This window comes from Lepus europaeus, chromosome 7 (genome assembly GCF_033115175.1).
Source record: "Lepus europaeus isolate LE1 chromosome 7, mLepTim1.pri, whole genome shotgun sequence".
NCBI classification, from domain to species: domain Eukaryota; kingdom Metazoa; phylum Chordata; class Mammalia; order Lagomorpha; family Leporidae; genus Lepus; species Lepus europaeus.
Window position 1 is genome coordinate 29667926 of NC_084833.1, and position 26962 is coordinate 29694887.

The window sequence follows — 26962 nt, forward strand, 5'->3', positions numbered from 1 at the left end:
GCCCCTGGAAGTGCATATCCTGAGTTGGCAAGACCCGCTCCATGCTTCTCGTGTTGTTCGTGAGCAGGCCTGGGAAGAAACAGCGTTGCAGGGGTGGGACCCAATGAGAAGTCCTGGCAGAAAGAAACTCTTTCATTGTGGAATTCCACAGCTGACTGTCATTTGCACGCGCTCCTTTTGCTCTGATCACTCCAGCTCTATCCCCAAACTTTTTCCACGATCCATATCCTGGCTGTCCCGAGCTCTCCTAGATAGTAGTCCAAAGCAGAACAATAGTAGCCCCCAGGAACCTGGGGTTATCCACACAGTGGCAGCAAGGGGAAACCAACAAATGACCCAGTCTACAGCAGGCAAGACTTCCTAATGCATGTTGAAAAGGAAGGACATGACCCTTCTCTGGTTTTAGGTTCAAACTTTTGCCAGGGGAGAAAGAAACTAGAACTTGCCAAGTCTTGGCATCTATCTGATGGAGCCAATCCTATGTGCTTCCCTGGCACCTGCCAGTCACTCTACATGGTGGTACAAGAGTTGTGCAGTGCCAAAGATTATGCCACTGGCAAATAGGAACTCAGCTTTCATGACCAGAAATCATTGCTCAAGGGTATCTGGTGACCAAGGCTCTATGTATGACACATGTCCTAATAGAAGTTTGAGGCCCAAAGCAGGTGTCACTGACAGCAGCCATCAGCCTGGAATGGGGTGTGCAGAAACAGAAGAATCACACATTCAGAGAGAGCTAAAGAGGACAGATATTGTCCTCTGCAGGGTTCCCCAGAGCAGATCCCGAGATGGGGATGTGTGTGCAAGTGACGAATGAGGGACAGAGTCCTAGGAGAAGTTTATAAGGGAGTGGGGAGGCTGGCCTGGGAAAGGAAGGGAGCTGAGTAAGGGTGTGGATTTAGCAAAGGCCCCGCCCAGTGCTCGCTGGTGGTGAGACCTGGCCTTGAATCCCTTCTCAGCGTGTGTCCTGCGCTGCAGACAAGGGGGCTGGGCTCTCCTAGCCACCCAGTGCAGCTGTCACTGGCCACGCCAGCCCTGGGGGAGTGGAAGGGCATAAACCCTGGGCATGCCCAGCTCTCTGTGCAAGTGGGCAAAGTGACCCCTGCAGCCTCTGAGCTGGCCTCTGAAAGAGGCTGCGGGCACAGGCAACAGGACAGAGTGGGGAAGCGGGGAGGGGACCTCCAAAACAGTGAGGAGGGCAGAACGCCCACAGTGCGTGCTCTGCCACTTCTAAGCAGGGCACACAAGTACTCTGTGGTCACGGCCATGGCCCTGGCCTGACGGCAGTCTCCAAGTTCACACGTTGTTTGGATTCGTTTTTGCTGTTCCCTTGCAAACAACACAGACGGGAGCTGTAGTTTCAGCAGAGATTCCCTGCATGTGCCCTGAGCCCTACCACAGGCATCACTCTGTGTCTTGGCCCGGCTGGCTGAGCGTAGCTGTGTGAGAGACGGACACAGTGCTGTTCTGCGTTGCGAGCCTGCTGCGTTGTGGGTAAGGCAGAGCAGGCAAATGTGGACTTCTCTTTGTTTCAGGCACTTGTCTATGAGCCTCGAAAAGTTTGACAAAATGTGTAGTATGAAAAAACTGTGCTGAGATTTCAGGTGTTTTTTTTTTTTTTTTTTTTTGCACCGTCATCAACTTACCTTTTAATTCTGTTTTTCTATGCACTTACCGAAGTTCCCTTGTAGACTCTAGACTTTTTTTTTTTTTTTTTTAATTTTTTGACAGGCAGAGTGGACAGTGAGAGAGAGAGAGAGACAGAGAGAAAGGTCTTCCTTTGCCGTTGGTTCACCCTCCAATGGCCGCCGCGGTAGCGTGCTGCGGCTGGCGCACCGCGCTGTTCCGATGGCAGGAGCCAGGTGCTTCTCCTGGTCTCCCATGGGGTGCAGAGCCCAAACACTTGGGCCATCCTCCACTGCACTCCCTGGCCACAGCAGAGAGCTGGCCTGGAAGAGGGGCAACCGGGACAGGATCGGTGCCCCGACCGGGACTAGAACCCGGTGTGCCGGCGCCTCTAGACTTTTGATAATGGCAAATCTCTTCAAGGGAGAACAGAAAAAGGGAAGGCTTAATTTCTCAATGAATTTTTACAATATTAGGGCTTTGATAAACAGAGATAAAGTGGGAATGGAGTCAGATGTCACCAAATAAGCCAAGATGCCTTCCAGAAGCTGGGTCAAATTAGGGGAGTAAAAGAAGTTATTCCAAAAGTTTCGACTGAAATATGCATGGGTAGCTTGAGAGTCCAAAATGGGATTGCTTGGGATCATTATTCTATCAAGAAAAAATGACCATAATGAAAAAAGAATGTAGAAGAAGTCATGATGAACTGATTCATAAATCGCCTCAAGTCACCTCAACCACCAGCATCGGTGGCCAAGAGAACGTCTCGCTTGCCAATTTTCAAAGTATTGTTCAAAAACTGTAACTCCTCAGTCCCATGGAGGTACAGCGGAGCGGTGATATTGGTGGCAGGTGTCGGGTATAGCATTTGCTAGCACTAATAGGGGGAGGCTAAATGCTCCTTATTTTCCATAAGGCCCAGGACCGTTTTTTCCTGCTAGGAAATTTGGCGTGAATTCCAGCAGACTCAGAGGGAGGCATCACAAAAAATCAGCCTTAGCGATTTCTGAAATTTCTCCACAGCCCTCTCCCATTTTTTTCAGAGCAATCTGTCAGCTCAGAAAGTGAAAAAGAGACAAATGAGGAACGCTGTTTTCCTCCGGAGGCTGTCAGGCAGCTGGAACAATCTCCCTGGAAGAAATCCTTTCAAAATTAGGGAGAAACTCAAGACGTCTCCGATTCTCCAAACTCAGAAGTGCTCACATTGACTAGGCAATTATTTTTTTTAAAAAAATAAAGGCTGTAGGAGCACTGGCAAGCCTAGGGATGAGGGTCCCGCTTTTTATTTGTGTGGCCCCTATCTGAGGAGGGGGAGCCACTTCACTGGGATTTTCAGTGATCTAAAGACTTGACATCTTCAGTACAAAGGCAAATGGCTCGCTTTTTGCAGCTGAAAAGATTCGAAGCAGAAGGTGCAAGACGCTGGTCTGCAGCAGAGTCAGAGCCAGTGGCCGGACTTGCCCATTGCCCTCAACGTGCACAGCATCCTGGACATGGTTCTGAGACTCGTGGCTTCATGAGACCGCGCTGATGGATTGATGAGCTCGGGTCACTGGCATTTCCCGTTAGTGAGTTCTCTCAAAGGACATCGCTGCCCAGGCAGGTTCCTCTGCTTCTGTGTTCCAAAGAATGTCTGCTGGTTCTTGATTGAAGGAAAAAAAAATGTGTGTTCTTGTTCAGACATTCTGATAGTACAGAGGTGAATGCAATAAAAAAGGAAGGGTGTTTTTCCTGGGCTATCCCGCTTCCCAAAGGAACCACTGTTAGAAACTTGGCGTGGATCCTTCCAGATGTTTTCTGTAGTGTGCACACCTACGTTGTCTATAAATCATTATTTAAACCAGTGGTTCTCAGATACGGGTGATTCTACCTTCTATCTACACACCCTACCCTCTACCCCAGAGATGTGTGGAGACATCTGGAGACAGCAGTGTTGGTTGTCATGGGGGGTCCTGCTGGCATCCAGTGGGTAGAGGCCAGAGATGCTGCTAAACTCTGTGCAATGCCCAGGACGGCCCCCACAACTAAGGGCTCTCTGGCCCAAGGGCCCGAGTTAAAAAACCTTGTATTAAACAAGCATGAATTCAAGTCTACCTACACATTTGCAGCTTATTTTCTGTGCTCATGTCCTAGATGCTTTTTCTTAGGCAGGCCTATATAGTCTGCCTCCTTTGAGAAAATGTTGAGTATTCCCTTGGGTAGATCCGTGTGCAGCCACATGTTCATCTAATTCCTTAAGAGGAAGTTGGTAATTGCTTTTAACGTCTTGTTATATGAGAGGATAACAACAAATATCCTCACATGTATTTCTTCATCTGCAGAGATATTTTGTAAAATAAATTCTTAGGTGTTGAACTGTTGGTTCCAAATATCTACACCTTTAAACGATGGAGAATGATTGCAGAAACAAACAAAACCCCCCAAAAAAACCACTGAGAAGTTTTACCAAATTATAAGATGAGCCATTCATTATAAACACCAGTCCTCAAGGCAACAACCGGAAGTTAGAGTCTATTCTTGTCAAGATGGAAATGCGTTTATTTTCGAAGGAAATCTGTCAGGCTGGGAGATACTTCTTGTTCAGATTTTGTGAGGTGGGAGATACGGAAAGAGAAGCAATCAAGGAAGCCTGGGCTCCGTCCAGTGGTCAAGAGGGTGCGGGAGCCCCTGATGGGACAGTCAGCCAGCACTGCTGTCCCCAGGCCTCACCCTCCCTAGATTGTTCAACAAGGAGAAAAACTTTCCTTTGCTCCCGAGTGGCCTCCTGGGAAGCATAACACGGGGAGTGGCCCCATGCCTCGCCTTGGGGCCAAGCTAGCCTCCTGCCAACACCCTCCGCGACCTCCAGCCTCCCTGGGCCCCATGCAAGAAACCGGGGCCCCGCCCCTTCTTTCCTCTGAAGTTTCCTGTTTCTTTGTATGGAACACAGCAACTAAATAAGTCCTTGAGTCAATGGTCGGAATCTTGTTTTGAGAAAGTGGAGAGCAAGGGATTCACCGCCCGCTCCAGTTTCCATGTTGCCTTTGTTCCGCTGGCCCAGTTGACGAAGCCGGGGCTGCACCCTGCATTCTAATGAAGGAGGATGAAACGAGCTCAAACTTGGGGCACAAAGCTCACCCTGCGGATTCTGACGCGCCTTTGAACAAAACAAGTAGCCTCCACCAATTACAGAAAAACGGGGAATCTGGATTCATTTGGGCTTTGGAGCCTCCGACGGTTTCCCACTGGCCTGTCCCAAGGACTGGGAAGAAAAGAGCCCAGGATGAGAGGCACACTTTATACTTCAGCTTCAAAGGGCCGACCCGAGTTTCTCTTCTGAGTAAGTGACGAAGAAGCTCAGGGTTTCCGTGGAAGCGTTGACGCCGATGCAGTGAGAATATGCCGAGAACCCTAGTGGGTAGCACCCATCTCTCCCATCACAGACAGATGAATAATGTGCCACAGGTTCAGTGGGATGAGTGCTGATTGTTCTGGTAGCTCTGGGGTGAGGCGTTTGAAAAATGGAATTAGTCATTGCCTTTTTTTTTCAACTGTAAAAACATATTTTCAATACACAAGAAACAGGTACATCTTTGTCCATTGTGAGCAGGTGCATCCTGAGGTCAGAAAGGCCACAAATGGACACGGGATGAGTCATTGACCTTGAACAAGTCATTTAACTGAAGCCTATGAGCTTCAGTTCCCCCATTTATAAGGTCCAGAAAAATAATAACAAATACCTCTCAGGGGGCTTTGCAGGACAGAATGAGGTGATTGACATAAAGCACTGAGTTGAGTAGTAGGAACCACTATTGCTGCTTTTGTCCCCATGTTACGCCATTTAAAAGCCCAGCAGAAATCTGGAGATTCTTGGGATAAGGGGTTACAATAGCAATACTAGTTTCTACAAACTAGGTCACTTTGACATCACATCTCAGGATCCTAGGGTATAAGAAAGCTCTCCCAAGACTTAAATGATGTCCTTTTTTTTTTTAAGGTTTATTTTATTTATTTGTAAGACAGAGTTACAGAGAGAGGTAGAGCCAGAGAGAAAGAGAAAGAGAAAGAGAGAGAGAGAGAGAGAGAGAGAGAGAGAGAGAGAAGTCTTCTTCCATCCACTGGTTCACTCCCCAAATGACCACAATGGCCAGAGCTGAGCTGATCTGAAGCCAGGAGCCAGGAACTTCTTCCAGGTCTCCCACATTTGTGCAGGGGCCAAAGGACTTGGGCCATCTACCACTGCTTTCCCAGGCCATAGCAGAGAGCTGGATCGAAAGTGGAGCAGCTGTGACTCAAACCAGCACCCATATGGGATGCCAGTGCTGCAGGCCATGGCTTTAGCCTGCACTATAGCGCTGGCCTCCTCTAGGCGTCCTTTGCAAACTGGGCTTCCCAAGTCATTGCTGGCCACTAAGTTTTGCTACCACCATACTTCCAGACAGGCAAGAAGGATGCAGTTCTGAAATGACAAGAAGATGTTGCTAATTTCATTGTTGTAAAGAAATCCTGGGTACCAGGAGAAGACACTTACATTGGATATGATGAGTGCCACCAGGGCAACTAGGAGGCTATTGGAAATGATGAACAGAAATATCAGGGAGGACATCCAGAGCAGGTTACCTAGAGAACCAGGTTATTTGGTCAACCTCCCTTTTCTTTTATTTCTTTTTTCTAGAGATTTATTTATTTATCTGAAAGAGTTACACACAGACAGAAGCAGAGAGAGAGAGAGGTCTTCCATCCATTGGTTCACTCCCCAATTGGCCACAATGGCCAGAGCTGTGCCGATCTGAAGCCAGGGGCCAGGAGCTTCTTCCAGGTCTCCCACAAAGGTACAGGGGCCCAAGGACTTGGGCCATCTTCCACTGCTTTCCCAGGCCATAGGAGAGAGCTGGATGGGAAGTGGAACAGCTGGGACTCAAACCGGTGCCCATATGGGATGCCGGCACTGCAGGCGGTGGCTTTACCCACTACACCACAGCGCCGGCCTCTCAACCTCCCTTTTCCTCATGAGTTTCAGTAGTCAGTCATTGAACATGCAGTGGGCTTGGTGGCCAATTTGAAGGTCAAGGCTTTGGAGTATTGTTTTCTAGAGGGACAGAGAAAAAGAAAATGAGTCATCTGCCTTGAGTGGGTATGAGGAGTATGGAGATAACTCCATGAAGGGCAGTCCCAGGGAGTCCATAGTTATTTCCCATAAGCCTTAGGTAACTAAGAGCTTTAGAGACTGGAGGAGCCACAGGAGGACCATTAGCTGGTGGGCTGATAACTTCATGCTCCCGTTGACTGACCCTCCCTTACATAGAAAGGGATCTCTGACATCCTTCTTGGTGTATTTAGAGGATTGCAATCCAAAAAACAAAACCTGCTGAAAAAAGTAGAAACTACCCTTGTATAGTTATTAAGGAGTGTGTGTGTGTTTTAATTCAGGGTTGTAAGTCTTTTTATTTTATTTTTTAAAAAAATTATTTTATTTATTTGAAAGACAGAGTTACAGAGAGGCAGAGAGAGAGAGAGAGAGAGAGAGAGAGAGAGAGAGAGAGAGAGAGAGGGAGGTATTCTATCCGCTGGTTCACTCCCCAATTGGCTGCAACGGCTGGAGCTGCGCCGATCTGAAGTCAGGAGCCAGGAGCTTCTTCTGGGTCTCCCACATGGGTGCAGGGGCCCAAGGATTTGGGCCATCTTCTGCTGCTTACCCAGGCCATAGCAGAGAGCTGAATTGGAAGTGGAGCAGCTAGGACTCGAACCGGTGCCCACATGGGATGCCGGCGCTCCAGGCCAGGGCATTAACCCACTGCTCCGCAGTGCCAGCCCCAGTTGTAAGTCTTTTAATTCAGATCAATTCTTGTTGGGTGAACCTGAGTGCTATACTAAGTGACATCTTAACATTGGCTCTGTTGGGCTCCAGGGTGCCCGTAGTCTCTTAACCAAAGCATTTCCATGTCTCATGCAGATGTAGATGCTTGGGGATTGTCCTCAAAGGGATGCATTTTGTTAGTAATTATTTCAGCATGGACAGCATTCCAGACAAATAGCAAGGAGACAGGAAGCCCACATCTACAGTTCTCCAGTTCATCCAGAGATGAAGCCCCCGTCGCGCGGAAGCTCAGAGCCACGGCTGTTTCGCTGAGGGTTTGCTTCCATTTGCCTGCTCCTGGCCGAGACCCTCTTGGCTTCTGCTTTGGTAGATGAGGTCATGAAGGCAGGCTTGACGCAGCGAGCAGGGTTCAGATGGGCTCCAGTGGAGAGGTAAGCCATTTTAGAGCTGGGACGAGCAACTGCCTGTTGAGGGCTGAAGGAGGAGGAAGCAGGGAGCAGAAGAACCAGGAGAGCAAAGCAGAATCAACTTCTAATGGGAACAAGTGTCCCTGCCGTCGTGGGCCCTGAGATGACCGCTGGCTCCTGAGCAGAGGCTACAGACCCTGCTTTTCCTTAAAGACTCCTGCCGTGGGGGCATCCACCAGCTGCCCCTTGTCCTGCTTCAGAAGGTGAAAGCTCCCTTTTTGCAAAAACACAAGGCTTTCTTGTTGGTATCCATGTACCAAAAGCAGTAACAATAGCTATTATTCTCACTGTTCCTGATGTAGGCCAGGCTTGGTGCTTTTGTGTGGCACCGTCCATTTAAATACCTCCACACTTGCACGGGCAGCTACTTAGATCATCTCTACTTCACAGACTCATCTGAGGGAAAATTTTTTTGGAAATAGGTCAGGGCTATTCAGTGTAAAGTTCTTCTGATAAAGCTATAGAACAATCCCAATCTGAGCCTTTTCTGGTGCAGGAGCCAATGTCACGTGCCTACGACTCCTCTAATAAGACCTTTGGTAACAGTAACCTGGGGGCGAGAATTATTAAGTGATTCTTGTAGGCCAATCTCTGGCTGGGATTGCCTAGGATTCAGATGTGCTTGCCAGGTCAGAACCCTCCTGAAATATCATTCTCATTGTCTCCCAGGCTAACCAGAACAGAATTGCCCAGCTTGGTCATTTTCATGTGAACATTCCTTATATTTTGCAGAGTTGACTATGAGTACCACTGGAGGACCTTCTCACTCTTCTCACCTGGTAGTTTAGACATAGTACCCACCTACCCAGGACCTGACTAAGAGACATTCTGAAATTCAGGGAACCATGAAGAGACTCTTTATTACTAAGTTGACCCAGTAGGACAGCTAAGTTTCTACATAGGACACTCATTCACTCTCTCCAATAGAGATATGTCAGGTTGATTTTGAACAAGAACTTAAAGAACCAGGACTTTCTGAAAAACTGTCCAAGTTGACCTATCTCTTAGGCAGAGGGAGTTTTAGTGGTTTAATAAAATAGGCCATCCAAACACCGGAAAAGTGTTATTGGAAAGACACAGTGTACCAGGGCCAAAGACAATACTGATTAAGATCAAATAGCTAATTGTAAGCCTCAGCCTCCAAATTGCTGCTGGATGAATAAATAGCAGTGTGTGCAATCCATGCATAATTTTGCAGGGATACTGTCTCATTCACTCATTTCTGCACAGGGCTGGAGAACCCCAGGGAAGCAGGATTCCGTAGACTGGAAAGGGATAGGAAGTTTTCAATGGAGATTACATCAAGTTGTTATCATTGCTCCTGGTGGGTGAAGACTTCCACAATAGATAAACGTATTGGGTTTGGTCCAGGGACACCAAACTGAAACCTAAACAGGACAAAAAAAAAAAAGTGAGGAAGAAATGAGAGGCCATCTGATGGTTGTCTCTGAGCGTTGGCCTCATGTTGGATCAAGTTTCCAGGATGAACAAAACACTGGTGAGCAAGTTAATGCCTTTTCCAAATGGAGTCAAAATTCTGCCATTAGTTGTTTCCTTGAGTTTGGTGATGAGTGAGTTTGCGTGGATACCAAGAGTATGTTAAGAATCGCGCCCAGCCTCCCTTCCCTCCACCCTGGTGTCCCCACCGCCTCCACCAGCTGCATAATACAATGCATTTTGTTGATTTTGGGGTCAGCTTATCTGCTGGAACTCTCAGCTGATCTTAGGGCTCTGAAATCAGCTCTTATTGAACAGACAGAATAGTCTCCTGCTTTAGTTCTTTTTGCTGCCCTAAACATTTCATTAACATGACATTTATAAAGGGAAACATGATTTCTATGCATGATTCTGTAAATATCTGAATGCAAGCAGGGCATAAATAATAATTAAATTAAAATAATTTAGAGGCAGAACTAGAGCAATCAAAAAGAGAAGAGTAGCAGATGAGCTGGAAATGAAAGCAAAGTAACACAAGTTCATTTGGAGATGAAAATGTTGCTTTCATTCTATTCCTTTCTTCTTATCTAAGGATTGGTGCTGAGGCAATGTTGGTCACTTCAGTTTTATAAGCTGTAGAAGTGTTAATTTTTTAATTTCAGATCTTTCTAAAAATGAAATACTTCTCCCTCTCTTGGGAAAAAAAGAATGGTAGCTGGGCTTGATCTTGTTGACACCATTCCTGTGCGGGTCAGTCCAACTGACTTCCAACCTCATGCTCCTTCATCTGTGCCTCAGGACTTCCTCTGGCTCTCAGGACCCACCGGCTCATGTATGTGGGCAGACTTGGGGTAGGAGGAGTTAGAATTCATCTCATCATCCTTCAGTAATTGATGGATGGCGGTTGGTAGGTACTGACTCACGTCCCTTGCCCCTTGAGTGGGATGGTCCTGAGGTACGTTCCCTACTGACTCCCAAAGCTGCTAAATGGCATGGAGCTTCAGTCGTCCCCACTGGTTACTTGCTTGACAGTGCAAGCTTGCCTGTCTTATTCCCCCACTCCATGACTGGCCTGTCTTAAGATTGCCACCTAAGTAAGTTACTTGCCCTCGAAGCCTTTTCTGATAGGCTATTTCTGGGAGAACCCAATGTAAGGCACTTTGTGAAAGCACTTGTCTAAAAAGCTAACCCCCTGAGGTCCAGATCTTTGTTATCAGTCAAGGCTGCCCAGAGAAACAGAACCAATTGTTCATGTAGTCATCTCTAGATATGTGACGTAGGCTCACAAGACTAGGCTGGGAAGTCCCACAGTTATCATTTACATGGTAGAGACCCAGTGAAGGCCAATGGTACAGTTGGAAGTCCAGAGAACCAAGGGAGTAGATTATTGCTTCGGTGTGAAAGCCTGACAACAAGGAGTGCTGAGGACAGAGGTCAATGTCACAGGCCTGGCTGTCCATCAGAGAGAACCTGAATCTTCTCTTCCTCTGCCTTTTTGTTCTATTCAGCCCTCAATGGCTTGATGATGCCTAGTCACCATTCACACTGGGGAGGGCACTCCCCTTTGTTTATTCTATCCCATTCACAAATACACCCAGACATAATGCTTAGCCAGAGAGTGCATCCCCTGATCTAGTGAGGCTGATCCAGAAAATCAATGATCACAGTCAATTACATCACCATTTAGCTTCTTCTCTAAAATGTTAGATAAGCCTTTCATCAATGCTGAATAGCAGTTTAGAGTAATATTATCTGAAAGACATTAAAAATATGAACCATCTGTATTAATTAAAACTGGGTTAGGCCCAAGAATATTCTCTCTCTCTCTCTCTCTCTCTCTCTCTCTCTCTCACACACACACACACACACACACACACACTTGCATGCTTCTCTGTGTGTAAGAACCAGCCTAGTCCTTTATGGGATAGGGTCATGGGAGTGAGTGGAGACCACAATGATGTTTGTGGAGAGAGCCAATTATTTCTCCCAAAGGACTTGGACTTTCATAAAAGATTTGCTCAAACTCTGCTATCTGGCATTTTTCAGATGTGGACTGGACAGTAGCTGCTCCCATCATAAAGAAGCACCTCCTGATCATCTCCTCTTTTGTAATGATGCCCCTTTGTTGACTTGCCACGCGTGCCACATGTGCCCTGGTGAAGTGGCGATCTCAGGATCCACAGTTCTGTCTGGTACCACAGGGAGAACACAACTGAGACAAAACTGAGAATGCCAATTCTAGCACATCCCCAGTGGCCATTCCAAGCAGACACATCTAAATGGGAATCTGGTTCCAGCTTCCTACTTGTAGATTAAGAGGTTTTCTTTCAGATAACAGGTGGGCTAAATGGTATCAACCCAGTCCAGCCAACTGTACCTGATGAAATCTTTGTTGTGATCCAGGCCACAGTCAGCTTCTAGGGTTGGCTGGCGCTAGCTGGGACCTCCATGCCCCACTCCGATTCATTTAAGGCCTCCACAGTGACCATGACTTCATTCCTTGGGGAGAGGCCTATCTTCTGATGGGATTTTGAAGCAAATCTGGTAAAGGTATTGATCCTTTGGGAGGTATTGGTGTTCTTTACGTGTTTTTCTCTTTTTTTCTGTGTCAGAAAGAGCCGAGCAGGTCCACAGAGGTAAGATTGAATTTCCTGCAGTCACATTCCTTAAAGTATTAGTTGAACTATTAACCCTCATTTTTGGTTTAGAAACTTTTTGTCTGGTTAGAATTTGACCTGAGGAATAAATAAATGGAAGGAAGGCCTCAAACCATTTTTTAAAATAAGTATTTAAGTGAGGCTGGGGAGAGCTTTGAGATGTCTAAAATACCTTCGTAGAATAAGCCTGAACTGACATCACTTCTATTTTTGGGTTTAAGTGAAAAACCTGCATGTTCAAGATACAGAAATACATTTGCTAATGTCTTATTCAACTGGGCACAGAGGAGGCACTCATTAAATATGTGATGGTACAGGAAATTAATTAATCAAAGCAATAGCCTACAGCACTTCATCAACCCTTCTCTACAGGGTGACACGCTGGACTTCCGAAAGGCAAAGCAGTAATTGTGCTCCTTGGTTCTCAGGGACTTTTTATAGCTCTGGTTTCCAAATGTGAACTTCCAACGTAGAGATCTAAGCAAAAGGAAAAGACAAATATTCATGGGAGAATGATGTAACATGTTAAAACTGCAGAATCACTCACACAAGGGTATTACTGTTGTGAACAGGGCTGTCGTGGTGGGCAGTGATACACTGGGGAGGATTCTGTTGCTGTTTCATACCAGGGCTCTGCCTGAGTCTGTGGTTAACAGAGAGTGAAGAGGTGAGTCTCCCCAGGTTAAGGATGGAGAGTGTGGATTTTTTTTTGTCACATGCAGTATCATTGATTTGAGGTCTAGAAAGGCAATGGCATTAGCGGGAATTAAAGAATCACTTCTCCTAACAATATCTCCATCATGTCCCTATGTACTCCCTGTGTCGCCATCATTAGACCCACTTCTTACAGAGTGCTGAACCTTGTCACCGCAGCAGGCTTATACTGAGTCTGACTCTTGATGAACCAGTCAGATAGGAGACAGCAAGACGGAACTTTATTTGCTTTAAGTCAGCTTAAATCTCACTGGATCTAAGACTTGTGATTCAGGCTTGTGAGAAATTCAGTTTCAGTTATTGCTGGGCCAACCTCTGCTCATGGTTGCGTTGTCATACACACAGCTCTAAGTCAGCAGGGAGGGTCCCCTAACGGCAGACTCCAGGTCCACACTGTCTGGCTTGAGGCAGCCCCTTGTCTTAGATGACCTGATTCCTCCAGGTAAAGGAACGCGGCTGCAGCATTGCTGGCCTGGGGTCTGAGAGTATGTGTGGGGGCTGGAGACCCTCTCAGAATGATCTGGCCTTTGGTTGTCTGGCCAGTCATCCTCCTTAAGATCTCACCATCACCCGAGTGCTGAAGGACATGTAGGGCTGGATGGCTAAGCTAAGAAAACTGCCTTCCTGGAGTCCTGTCACTCCTAGGTGTACCCATGAGGAAAGGCATGCAGGGCCCCGATTTATTAAAGGAAATACTCCCAGGATGAGCCAGTAAGGCAGCTGGGGAAGCAACAGAGCAAGAGTGCTTTGGGCCAAACTCTGAGACTCAGTCTGATCCTAAGAGGGTTTAGAGGAGCGTGAATTAACACAAGCAACAAGAGCTGGGCTTTTGTACTGGCACACTCTTCTGTCATTGGCTACAGGCCATCTGAGATGCGCATGGTGGAGGGAAGAAAGACTCAAAATTCTCCAAGGAATTTTTCAGCTTTCCATTTGGTCAAGATTGTGCCCATGCCCAGGGGCAAGCCTCTGAGGAGTGCAGGTGCCAGCTCCTGGCAAGCAAGCACACGTGCAGAAGTTGGGGAGTGGGTGGGCTGAGCTGAAGGATACGGGGGACATGGAGGGGACACTGGTGGCATCCCTAGCAAGAGCCACCACCTGTGCTTTGGTGAAGTGGCATCACCATGAACCATCTCATCTAGCTGCTCTGAGAAAACAAGGATGAGATTTTTCTTGAAGTGTTGTTTAAATAACACCCCAGAGAAATGCCTCTCCAGTTACTATTTTTGTTCACATGATAGCATGTAAGGGTATTGCTAAACTCAGAGTGCTTAATGTCCCAAAGCAGAGTCCCCAAAGTAACGGGGAAACATGCTATTAATTATTAATCACAAAATACTTTACATAGCAAGGCCAGAACCAGCACTGCTTCACGCCAGAGATGTAGATGTTTTAAATTCTCATTTGGCATTGCATGAAAGCATCCGTCCCATGGAGGAGAAGTGAAACATAAAGCCCTTGAAAAATCAGATAGAAAAGAATCATGAATCTGTTCAGTAGGGGGACTATAAAGGGTTCTAAAACGAGAACGCATGCGGGAAAAGCAATCACTTTGAAATCTAACCATGGGGAGGAGCTCTGATGAGATCCAGATGCCTGCACACCCACTAGGTAGATGTCTAAACTGGGAGCAAAAAGCATGGATGGAGAAAGTCCTTGAATTTTCTTCAAAAGCATCATAGGAGAGTGTGCAGCTTTGGAAAATGCTTGAAAATAAATGAGAGAAGAGCGAATAATGCCCAGGGATTGATACTGGGATATAATTTTTAAGGCTTCATTGTGCAGGATTAAAAGAAAGAAATGTAGAGACACCATGGTTGGTCCCCAGTAGTCTAAATCAACATACTGGATGCAGGTCTGGGAGCCTATTATGGACACACATTACTGGGAGCCCAGAAAATAGAATGGAACATTACGTATGCTTGACTAAGTCCAATAAGGGGCCTTTAGATTTCGCAGTGGGATTTTCTTTAAGGTGTATTAAATTTGGGGAAGTGGTGTTTAAAGGTAGTTGGATGTTTTGGAAAACAAAGGCAAACAAGGGAAAAGGAAACTGTGTTATTTCAATTACTCTTAAAATGCAGCTAGCCAGGTAAATGTTGTTATTCCTGTTTACAGATGAGGAGAGAAAGGCTTGAAGTAATTAGATAATTTTGCTAGGGCCTAGTTCATTAAGTGGAAGAATGAATAAAGCTAACCATTTATCCATTCCACTCACCAAAAAATATTAACTGAGCACTTACTGTGTGCTAGTTTCTGAATACTAAGGAAACAAATAGTTATTTGAACTCATGTCTCTATGATGCTGGAAGCCATTCTTTTTCCACAGAGACTAGTGAATAGATTTCTTTAAATAGCTTAATGAAAAGTTACATTATTCTATGATTATGCAAGATATGAAAGTAATTTGCACAGGGGGAGTATACAGGAGCACATGAAAAAATGTCATGAAAGATTTGTAGGTTTGATTTGCTAAGCAAGGGGGACCCAAGTTATTTTGCTGGATATTTAAACAATAGGAGCATAAACAAAAATAATAAATAATAAATGGATACATTTTATGATTACTTCAAGAGAGTATAAAGAAGCAATAATCATCCCTAATGCCACAAGGCAGAGATTAATTTTGTGAAGTATGTTATTCTGTCTTTCCCCTCCTCATCTTGGCTGTGTTAAAATATATTTATGTGCAGCTTCTTTAATATTTATCCAACTTGAGATTTTGTGAATCTATGGATTATGTCTTTCATCACTATAGGAAAATGACCAGCTATTACCTCTGTATATTTTGTTTCTCCTCCATTCTTTCTCTCCTCTTCTTTTGGGATCTCAATTACCTGTATTTATTAACTTTCTCACTGCATATGCCATGCCTCTTAAATTTTCCTGTACAGTTTTTACTTTTTGATGCTTTGGTCTGCATTTTCAAGTTTTCAGTGTACTAGTGTTCTTCAGCTCTATCTGACTTTCCATTGAATTTGTTCACTGAGATTTATTTTCTTTCATTGTATTTTTCAGTTTGGGATTTTTCCTTTGGTTATTTTTAGGGTTTTCAGTTTTCTGTTGAAGTTCTCAATCTTGTCTTTTATTTTCTTGAATGTCTTCAATGTGAGTATTTTAGGTTGTGTCAGATAACTACATTATCAGATTTATTGTTTCTTTTATTTTTCTTGATTTTCAGCCACATAGTCTTTCTTTCTGTCTTAGTCAGTTAGGGCTGTGACAACAGAATACCACAGACTGGGTGACTTAAACAACCAACATTTATTTCTCACAGTTCTGGAGGCTGAGAAGTTCAAGACCAAGGCACCGGAAGATGCATTGTCTGGTGAGGGCCTACTTCCTGGTTCCTAGATGGCTTTCGTTCTTGCTGTATCTTCACATGATGGAAGGAGGGCGAGAGCACTCTCTGGGTCCCCTCTGATAAGGGTGTTAATCCCATTCATGAGGGCACCACACTCATGGTTCAGTCACCTCTCAAAGGTACAACCTCCCTAAAGCCATGATATTGAGGGGCTTAGGACTTCAATGAGTTTGGGGGGAGGGGAACAAAAATTTGGAAGACTGCACTTTCCATTGGATCCTGACTAGGCTGTACCCTAATGACATTCCATAAGCAATAATTGAAAAGCAAATAGTAGTTCTCTGAGTTGTCCAGTCTAAGATCTCATCAAGTTCTCGGAGACCCTTGATTTAATTGTACCTTTTCTGGGGTGGAAAGCAAGGAAATAGTACATAAAAGTAAACATGTGACCTAATTTCAGAAAAGTCAGCATACACATCTCAGAGTTATATAAATATAGCAGTATTCCTCTGCGTTAGCCAGAGATGTTTGCGTCTCCAAAAGTCACTGTCTCTTTAAGTCTTCTTTAAGCCTCCGTGGTGAGAAAAACAGAGGACCTGGATTGCTGTAAATCTTTGTTACCTCCAAGGGCTCAGGAACCATCCAAATTTCCTGTGAGTTAAACGCACGTTAGATTTAACAGAAACATGATCCCTAAGAACCTTAGGATGACCAGTCATGAAGTGGTAGCCTGGCAGAACACAGAATCATTTCCTTCCAAGAGAAGAAAAGCAATTTTCAGACTAAGCATCAAACCTGTAATAGAAAGCATTTCTTATTTTCTGCCATGGTTGATGTAGCTGGAGTAGACTTTATTTTCCCTCAGTGTTCTAGGACTGATCTTGATAATCACCCAATCTTTCTTAATCATGAGCTTTATCAAAGCTCAAAATGGATAAGGAACTACATTTGAATTACACGAATCCTAGCCCTCTGTTAGACTACCTGGTCATAGTTTCAAATACCTGCTTGAGCCATAAATAAGGGCTAAGGCCCAGTTAGGGATACCACTCCTATCTAAGTAGGGAGCTACTTCTCAACTCCAGTCAATTGTTGGTATATAGGAATACAGGCACAGGACTTCCAGAAACAAATTGTGTTAGAAACTATTTAACACAAATTTTATGTAAAATCTCCTAATTTTCATCTTTTCAAGTATTCCACTTTTTAAAATTAGCAGGTATAGCACACCTTGATTCTGAAGTGATTGCAGCAGTCTGTGATTCTCCATGGGTGCCTTCTGGACTACACGTTCAGAATTGAATGAGTCCATACTGTAAGAAGGAAGCCCCAGCACTAAAGCAACACAGACTGATTTCTCTGCCTCTTCCTCCCACTGGGGTTTTCTGAGTTCACTTGGAGTGTCAAAAAATGCACTGCCCTTCCTATACCATCTCAATAGTTTTAAACAGCTTTTTTGGTGAAGTCCCCTTTTTACTGTCAAAGGTAGGGGTTTTTGATTCATACACTTGAGAAACTGCTTGTAATACACAACCTAAGAGCACACAGAATATCACCAAGACCATCTGCCACATGGTCTATAGGCAATCTTCGAGTGTGCAAACCAGTAATCGGCTTATTGTAGCAGTTTTGCCAAGGAGCATGTAGGAAAGTTATTAACTTATTTTTGATGCTCAAATATTGTAGACGTGTTATCTGAATGGAGATTCTTTTCTTGCCTGAAGTCAAGCCAGTAAGTAGCGTGGAAGGTAATTGGGACAGTTACAGGAATAAAAGCATGTCAAGGGCATAATTGCATTGCATGGGGACTGTTTGATAGGGATGAACCTGTGTCTTAGAAGAAATGATTAAAAAGGAATCAAGGAGTCTGACACAGCAATTGGTACCCAAATTCAGTAATTAAAGACTGAACTCTTTGGGAGCCTCTCTCTGTTTCCTTAGGCAAGTCATATTCAGTACTATGTCATAATCGATTTGAGAAAAATGTCTCCCCTATCTGATAGAGTATTCCCAGACTATACTTAAAATCCTGTTCAGTCCTCAGAATAGCTGGTGATGCCATTTCTACTTTAAAGTAGTTGTCCAACAGGAGTTAAAGAATAGAACTGTCTCTGTAAGGAAAATTAAGTGTTTAAGTATTCCCACGCTTATATCTGGTGATCAGAGAGAAATGTGTTGCATCTATTCAATTGTATTGTTCTCCAGTAATTCTTAATTATAACTCTCAACCCACATGTATCTCATTCCTGCTGAGGAAATATAAAATCTAAGTTCATTGTACATATGCACTCTTATTTCTAATTGGTTCTTGGTCTTGGATACCACACAAATAGGAAACAAACTACTCTAATTGTCCAGGCTTTAGGGAACAAAGGAGATGATACACCAACACTGGAAAACAATGACCCATAGATACTGACTATAAAATCTAGATGAAATATTTGTTTTGTCCAGGCCTGCCCAGCTCCCTGAATTCAAGGGGAAAAATGAACACAATCCTATGAGAGCCAGATTTGGTGTCAAATTTAATTATACAGAGAATGAACTATTTCTCGATTTAAAAATACAGCATTTACAACAAGGGAAGACATGTCTAATACATGTATTTTCTATTAGGAGACTTATCTTGGTAATTCTTTTCAGCACCACTGTTAGCAGGCTCTATGTCACTATATTTTTAATTCATTGAAATATGAAAAGATTCTATTCTAACTCTGGATGACTCAGACTTTCAACAGTTCTTCTTTTCTCCTCTTTTCACTTTTAGTCCTTGAAGAAAGAAACTGCTCTGCTCCTGGAGGCCCAGTGAATGGGTACAGGAAAGTCACAGGAGGCCCTGGGCTTATCGATGGGCGCCATGCAAGAGTTGGCACTGTTGTGTCCTTCTTTTGTAACAACTCCTATGTTCTCAGTGGCCCCGAGAAGAGGACTTGCCAGCAGAATGGAGAGTGGTCAGGAAAACAGCCCATCTGCATCAAAGGTAGCCTACGGATGCTTCTGAAATCGGTAGATAGAGGTGGGGTTGCTGGACTTTCTGAAAGGCTACGTGAATGATTTCAAGTCCTTGGAAAATGATTAAATTATTTTTCTCCCTTAAGTTCTCCCTGGAACCCTGAATAACTCTTAGGTTGGAAACTATCCCTAAAAACAGTTTCTTTTCTTGGTGCTTGTAGGGGGTGGGGGGATGGGAGGGGAGAAACAGGATTTCAAGAGGACCTGCCTACCCTAATCACAGCATCTTGAGGAAGTCAAGAAGAGTGGTGTGGTTATCAGAGGAATTTAGGAAAAATGATGGTACCAAGGTTTTATGTATACAAATCCAATGATAGAATTGAAGCAATTTCTAAGCCACATTTATTTCTATACTATCAGTGCAATAGCAAGCTAGTGCAAGAAATAAAATAGACAAGCCAGCCTATGTGAGGGGAAGTTTGAGATGTTAAAATGTTAAAAAATACAGACAGACACTAATTCCCTGAGCATTCAAGGGGTAGTTGTAGGAACAGGTTAGCAGTGTATGTTCAGAAAAAAGAATCGGCATTCCTGAGTTAGGGATAATTGCACAAAGCCAGTACCACTGGGGCCAGCTTGGAGAGCTAGGAAGGACTTGGAGATAGGACGAGAAGATGGGAGGATGTTGTAGATGGAAGGCAGAGGAAAAGAGATGCAGACAGCAGTGAAATCATCAAGGTGGGGCCATATGGAAATCTAGGAAGTAAATTAAAACTGTAGGTTGGAACCAGAAGACTGGAATGTTGTACAAGGAAGCTGGGACCTTGCACACTGGCAGTTGGAGTGCAGAGTTCCTATTGCAGGCATGCACGAGTTCCCTCAGGTTAACTACTCCTCTCTTTGGGGGCAGGGAGCAGCCACAATGATCTGCCTGTTTACTGGAAAGAAAAGCATGTTCTTGTCCTAGATTATCCAGATAATTGCCCAAATCCTCTACTCTCCCTTCTGGGTGTTTGTCAACAAACTGAAGCATGGGAAAAGCAATGAAAGAGAAAGGTTTGTGAAAGGAATGAATCGCTTGAGACTTTAGTCAGAAGTGACCTTCGTCCTCACTAGCACAGATTCTAATTTTTTATTTCATTAAGTATGGGAATGGCGTTACGTATGTCCTTGGAGATTTTTGTCAACTCTTCCCTTACAAATTAATACAAGCAAAGTTCTCTAGGTTGCTAATTAGACAAATGTTGGCTGCTTGATTGGGAAAGTGAGATGCAACGGCTTCCTTTTCACTTTTGAAGAAAGAAAGACTTCAAAACAATGCAACTGGGTTTTGAGTTGCCTGAAATGATTGTTAGGGGCGTTTATTACAGGGAAAGGACATGGAAGAATCAGTTACCCAAGACTTATGTGCGGCTGACAGTGCTGTGTGGTTTCAAATTAGAACCTTCCAATTCCTTCTGTGGCATTGATTTTATAACATTCACTTTGACATTTATCACATTTTGATTCAGGCTTGCTAATACTAGTCGCAGAAAGAGATAATCTGAGCTACCAACAGCCATTGTCCCAAATCACCTAGGTAAAACACTGACCCTAGCTGGGTTCTTAGGAGGGGTTGTCTGTGTGTGTGAAAGGTAGCACACTCTTTTGCTCAGTGAGCTGTCAACCATGGCTGGCGTGTCAAACATTTAAAACCTGGGGACTGTGCAACTGGTGTCCATATAAGGTGGTCAGGTATGAATGTGAACTTGATGATGTGAACAGTGAATATGGAAAAAGGATTACACAGCATTGTCTGTTTTTCCTAGCCTGCCGAGAACCAAAGATCTCAGATCTGGTGAGAAGGAGAGTTCTTCCAATGCAGGTTCAATCAAGGTGAGGTTGAAACACCTGAACTCTGCTTCAAAGGCTAATGTTTTCTCTCCTGTTCCCTTTCCCTACTTGTGTTTGGCCAAATACAGTCTTGGGGGCTTGTAGGGAGATTTGGTGCTAACAGGTTATGAAAGAATAGGGTTTGTTCAGATGCACACTAGGAAGCTGCCTTTAGCCAAGGGGTAGCAGCTGTTGGAAGATGTGCCAATTTCATGGGATCATGGGAAAGTAGGTGGCTGATGGGGAGCAAGACTTTCAGGTGATCTTCGAGGAACCTGGTTTTAATACTTACCTTCCTGAAATTACTCTGTGTTTATTATGGAGGCTTCTGGGGAGAGGACATGTATATGGATGTGGCCAGCTATCATTGAGGAAGATGTTTTTGGTAGTAATGACTAGATGAGCCAGACTGGCAGAGACCAGGATTTAGACAGGGATGACCATCTCTGCTGAGGGGTGGGAACCTTCATGAATCCCCAGCCTTTTCCTGGGAGAGAAAGAGGTGGGGAGAGAATATTTCCATTTCTTCTCATCTCCCCTACCTTCTCCTCGCTCTCCACTACAGTAATATGTGTTCTTGGGTTTCCCACCATCACTCTAAGCATAATTCTACTTTGAAAACTGTGCTCGTGGCTCTTTGTATCTGGCTTCCACTGGAATCAGTGAGGCCTACTGCTTCCCTTCTTTTAGTTCTCGGCTCCAGGGTTTGCCTATCAGAGATTTTTCCCAACCATTCTGTGTGAGATAGGAGCCTCACCTCCATTTTGAGGGCCAAGCTGACTCCTTTACTCACTGTCCTCTATTCTTTAGCATGTTTCTCTTTTTATCTTTGCTTCCCTCTCCACCTCTTTTCTTACATACATCGTTTTGGTTTATTGCTTAATTTCTCTCTTCCTTTCCATTCCCTCAAAATGTGAGAGTTATAAGTACAGGAATGTTATCTGTTTTGTTCATGCTGAAGTTCTAGCACCCGGAATGGTGCCTGCTACATGTAGGTACTCCATATTTATTGAATGAATTAGTTGGATTGACAAACAAGGGTTCAAGATCTGGTTTTGCCTCTTTAGTCCTGAGTATTCTTGGCCAAGTTCATAAACTTGCTAAGCCTTACTTTTCTCTTTTGAAAAAATAAGTAGCAATATTCATAATGTCTCCAGGGATTGTTGTTAGGATTAAATGCAACATGAATATGAGGGTTCTTCAAAAAGCTCATGGAAAATGAATTAAAATTTTTGTGCAGAAAGATTTTGAAATCCATACACGTGAGAGTTTTTACAAAAGTTCATTAAAAATGTGTATTATATTAAAACAAAAACTATGCATGGAGCTCAATTTTTTTGCACCAAAATCAACTTACAATTTTAATTCCATTTTGCCATTAACCTTTCTGAAGTACCCTTATAGCTAGTATTTATTGCTGGTGCTATGTGCTGCTTGCTCTTCAGAGTACTTCATTAGTTCAACTTGTTCTCACATTAACCTGTGAGATGGGTGTTGTTACCAATTTATTACGTTACTATAATGATGATTTTCTTACAGATTTTATGACTGATGGGTAAACTGAGACCCAGAGAAGTGGAGTAACTTGCCCAGGGTCACATTGCCTGAAGAAATGGCAAAGTCAGGACATAAATCCAGTATCTGACTTTAAGGTCTACTCCTGTATGCACTAGGCTTTAGGCCTTACCTGAAGGACTTAGCAAAGCATTTTGCACATATAATCACCTGTCCATGGTAGCTTACAGTAACAGTGAGTCCCAGTGGCCAGAATGGACTCCAACCAAGTGACCTGGAACTTTGATAAGTCAGGATATCTGCCAGTCTCTCATCTTTTCTCTGCTTGTTTCATTCCATTTTAGTCTTTGCTTTTACCCGTGAGGCATTTCCTTAAGAACCCTAGCAGCAGAATTCAAATCTTCCCCCTTTGCGCATCTTTGTGATTGCCTTGGGGTGAACCCTCTCCTAAGTGAGATCAATCTATTCTTCTCAAGGATCTATAGAAGATCCCCTGGGCTATTCAAAAAGTCCTCTGGACTTCCTCTTTTAAAGCAGTTTTGTGGGAGATTAGGTGGCAAGGTGCCAGGTGTCTCATGTAAATGAGAAAGCAAGCCAAAAACATGGTTGTAAGGGTCCTTCTGCAAGACAGGGGTCAGAGGTGGGGGTGTATGCCTATTCTCAGCTACCAAGGCTCACCCAGGAGCCTCCAAAGGCAGGATAGACCAGGAGATGAGTTTGTTTGCAAGTTTGGAAATTCCCTGAACCACAGACCTTGTTCTTTCCATGAGATCAACATTTGCTGAATGAAATAATATGAATGGAATATTTTGCTTTGAACCAAGCACTGTGCAGATACCTGAAATAAATTTCTTTGATTATAATCAATCAATGGGGTGGAAATTGTGATTGCTGTGTCTGTCTTGGGTGCCACCTTCTTTTACTGTGTGGCCTTGAGCTCTCTCACTTACCTCTCTGGGCTTCCTCCCTCCACTCATTAAACAGACATGAACACATCAGTTCCTAAAGGAATTTCAGCTTGCCACTGACAGTCATTATGCACCAATCTAGGGTGAACACCTACCATACCTTGTGTGCTCGTATACCCCAAGATTCTTGGAGTGGCCTCTGGGGCCCTCAAGTTCAGGGCTCATTTGATATTCCTTTTCACATTTCATACACAACACCTTGTCTTTCTCTCAATCACTGTTCCCCTAGAGAAAATTCTATTCTCTGAGGTGAACTAATTACATCTGCTAATTGCTAAATCAAACCACTGTATCAAGATAGTTTAGTTCAAGTCAATTCCTAATATTGCCTCATTATGATAATGTTTAGAGAAATAAATATGCCTGGATTTCTCTCAAGCAAATGGACTCCCTTTTCGGTTTAATTTTATAATTATTCTGATGTATGTGTGTGTGTGCATGGATAATGGACCTTTGGCTAGCAGCTATTATGCTAGATATTATCCTCTTTGGTTAAAATCCTTGGCAGCTGGACGCATGCCAGGAATGGAAATGGAGGTAAAAAATGAAGATTGAGATGGGCAAGGGAATTTTCTCAGTGATAGAAATGAAGTGTTTAGGAGTCAGAGAATGAGATAAACACCTTTTCTTTCTCTGTAACCAAATATCTACAGGGGGACTGTCATGGGTTAGCCACAGTGACCATCTTTTGCCCTGCTTTTTCTCTGGGCCATGTGCCTTCCCCAGGGAGACACCATTACATCAACTCTACTCAGCGGCCTTCAGCAAGCAGAAACTCCAAGGTGTCCCAACCAAGAAGCCGGCTCTTCCCTTTGGAGACCTGCCTACTGGGTACCAACATCTTCACACCCAGATCCAATATGAGTGCATCTCACCCTTCTATCGTCGCCTGGGGAGCAGCCGGAGGACTTGCCTGAGAACTGGAAAATGGAGTGGGCGGGCCCCTTCCTGCATCCCCAGTGAGTCGAATTCATCCTTGGTCTTGGAGTATTTTCCATCTTCCATGGCCATCGTTGATCAACCATTAACCTCACTGAGGACTTCCTGGGAAAGACTTCATGTCCAAAGCAAGGGTCCTCCCATGCCTTCTCTAGTTTGATAATATCTGCTTAGTTAGGGGTTCCTCCCTTGGACTTAAACTTACAACCTTGGAGAAACTGACTTACTATATCTTAGAGATATATATGAGGACTTCCAAAAGTTCATGAAAAAAAAAATGGAATGAAAACATGGAAATTAAATAATAACACACATTTCTGTGAAGTATTTAAAATACCCCCATACTTTTGTGTGGATAATTCTACCATATTTACTTGGAGAAAAGAAAAAGAGAAGTTATTAAATACCAAGTGGGAGAAGGGTTAAAGGTGCCACAGGACCTCCTGTTGGAGCCTCAATTTTCACACTCATCGTCCCATTAGGTTTCTTTCATGATTGTTATTAATTATCCCATAAGGTTATGGTGATGATTCCCGAGACAATATGCATATGTGGAAGCATCTAGAGTAGGGGCTTGCATATTCTAAGCTGCCTTCCGCATCCTGTTTGTGAAAAGAGAATAGAATAGTTGAGTTTGTTGTGGTCAAGTCCATCATGAGAGCCTTGTGTACTTTGATCCACATCCATGCATCTTCTCATTCAGTCTCCTCAGAAACTCTTGGAAATGATTACTATGGCTCCATTGATTTTTTTTAAGATTTATTTGAAAGTGAGAGTTACAGAGAGTTAGAGAGAGAGAGAGAGAGAGAGAGAGAGAGAGAGAGAGAGAGAGAGAGGTCTTCCATTTAATGATTCACTCCCCAGATGGCTGCAATGGCTGGAGCTATGCCAATTCGAAGCCAGGAACCAGGAGCTTCTTCTGGGTCTCCCACATGGGTGCAGGGGCCATCTTCTGCTTTCCCAGGCCATAGCAGAGAGCTGGACAGGAAGTGAAGCAGCTGTGTTTCAAACTGGCGCCCATACGGGATGCCGGCACTTCAGGCCAGGGCATTAACTCACTGCACCACAGCGCTGGCCCCATTCATTGATTTCACTGGTAAGGAAACTGAGGCTATAACATATTAGGCAGCAATCCTGCTGATATAATAAGTACCTGGAATCAAAAGCTGGTTTCATTTCATGGAAAAACCTCCAGTTTTAACTAGATTTTTATGGCCAACCATGCCAATGGTGGTTGATTAGTATTTAAAGGGAGAAGAAGAAAACCAGGTTAGATGGCTTTGTGGCCATCCTACCCATGGTAGTACAGGCTTGTGTTCTGATTAAATGATACTTTTCCCTTTGGGTAGGAAGATCTGAGTTTGTCTTACTGAGCTGGTGTTTTCTCCACAGTCTGTGGGAAAATTGAGAACGTCACTTCTCCGAAGACCCAAGGGACACGCTGGCCTTGGCAGGCAGCCATTTACAGGAGGACCAGTGGGGTCCATGATGGCGGCCTGCACAAGGGTGCCTGGTTTCTGGTCTGCAGTGGCGCCCTGGTGAATGAGCGCACAGTCGTAGTGGCTGCCCACTGTGTCACTGACCTGGGCAAGATCAACATGATCAAGACAGCAGACCTCAAAGTTGTCTTGGGAAAATTCTACCGGGATGACGATCGGGATGAGAAAACCATCCAGAACCTTCGGGTGAGAGAGCGGGAGCAAGCTGGAAACTGGGGCTGTGGCTCAATTAGCTCCGAGCACAGGAGAGCAGTGACAGTGTCAGCCCTGTGGCCTTAGCTTGTCAGCAGCCAGCCCAGAGAAGAGCATGTGCCAGGGGCTCCATGTTTCACACTGACAGATACTGGCAAAGGGACATCTGGGAGCTCACATCTGTGACATATCTTAAAACACAGTCTTTGGACACGCTATGAAGCATTTGTTCCTTTAATTGCTTTAAAAGTAAGAGAGAGGCAATGATCATCTGTCATTGTGGTCATCAAAACTTAATTACCTAGAAGTAAAATATACAAGTATCTCTCCTAGTACCATGGATTATAAATTATAATGAATCAAAGACTTGGGAAATTATTCACTTAATGGCTGGCTGTGCCTGAATGCATTTGCCTCACAGATGTTGTGTGTTGTTACTGTACCCTTGTAGCCTAGTACAGTGTCTAGTTCCAAGTGGCTTACTAGTCAATATTTCTTGAGGAATAAAATTTAATCACCTGCTACGTTTGGGTCTTTTTAATTTTTTTTTATTTTTATTTTTTATTTATTTGACAGGTAGTTTGCAGACAGTGAGAGAGAGACAGAGAGAAAGGTCTTCCTTCCGTTGTTTCACTCTCCAATTGGCTGCAGTGGCCGGAGCTGCACTGATCCGAAGCCAGGATCCAGGAGTTTCTTCTTGGTCTCCCATGCAGGTGCAGGCACCCAAGCACTTGGGCCATCCTCCACTGCCTTCCTGGGTCACAGCAGAGAGCTGTACTGGAAGTGGAACAACCGGGATTAGAACCCAGTGCCCATATGGGATGCCAGCGCCTCAGGCATAGGATTAACCTAGTGCGCCACGGCACCAGCCCCTACCTTTGGGTCTTGCCCTAGGTACACTTTGGGGACATAGAGAAGTTTCATCTAAAACCCTTCTAATCAATTTACAATATACTTCTTTTTTAAAAGAAGCTTATTTTTATTTATTTGAAAGGCAGAGCAATAGAGGAAGGAGAAGAAGAG

The 26962-nt window shown here is 44.2% G+C and overlaps 1 protein-coding gene across 3 annotated transcripts in view; it reads left to right on the plus strand.

Annotated features, from left to right (window-relative positions):
* Positions 1–26962, plus strand: part of PAMR1 (peptidase domain containing associated with muscle regeneration 1) — a 92504-nt gene that overhangs the window by 63236 nt on the left and 2306 nt on the right. The window contains exons 7-12 of one of the 3 annotated variants that reach the window (XM_062196303.1): positions 11940–11963; positions 15976–16026; positions 18770–18982; positions 20763–20829; positions 24036–24268; positions 25641–25933. In XM_062196303.1, the coding sequence (XP_062052287.1) occupies positions 11940–11963; positions 15976–16026; positions 18770–18982; positions 20763–20829; positions 24036–24268; positions 25641–25933 (881 nt within the window). The remainder of the gene's footprint in view (positions 1–11939; positions 11964–15975; positions 16027–18769; positions 18983–20762; positions 20830–24035; positions 24269–25640; positions 25934–26962) is intronic. The other 2 variants (XM_062196304.1, XM_062196305.1) reach the window with 2 other exon arrangements.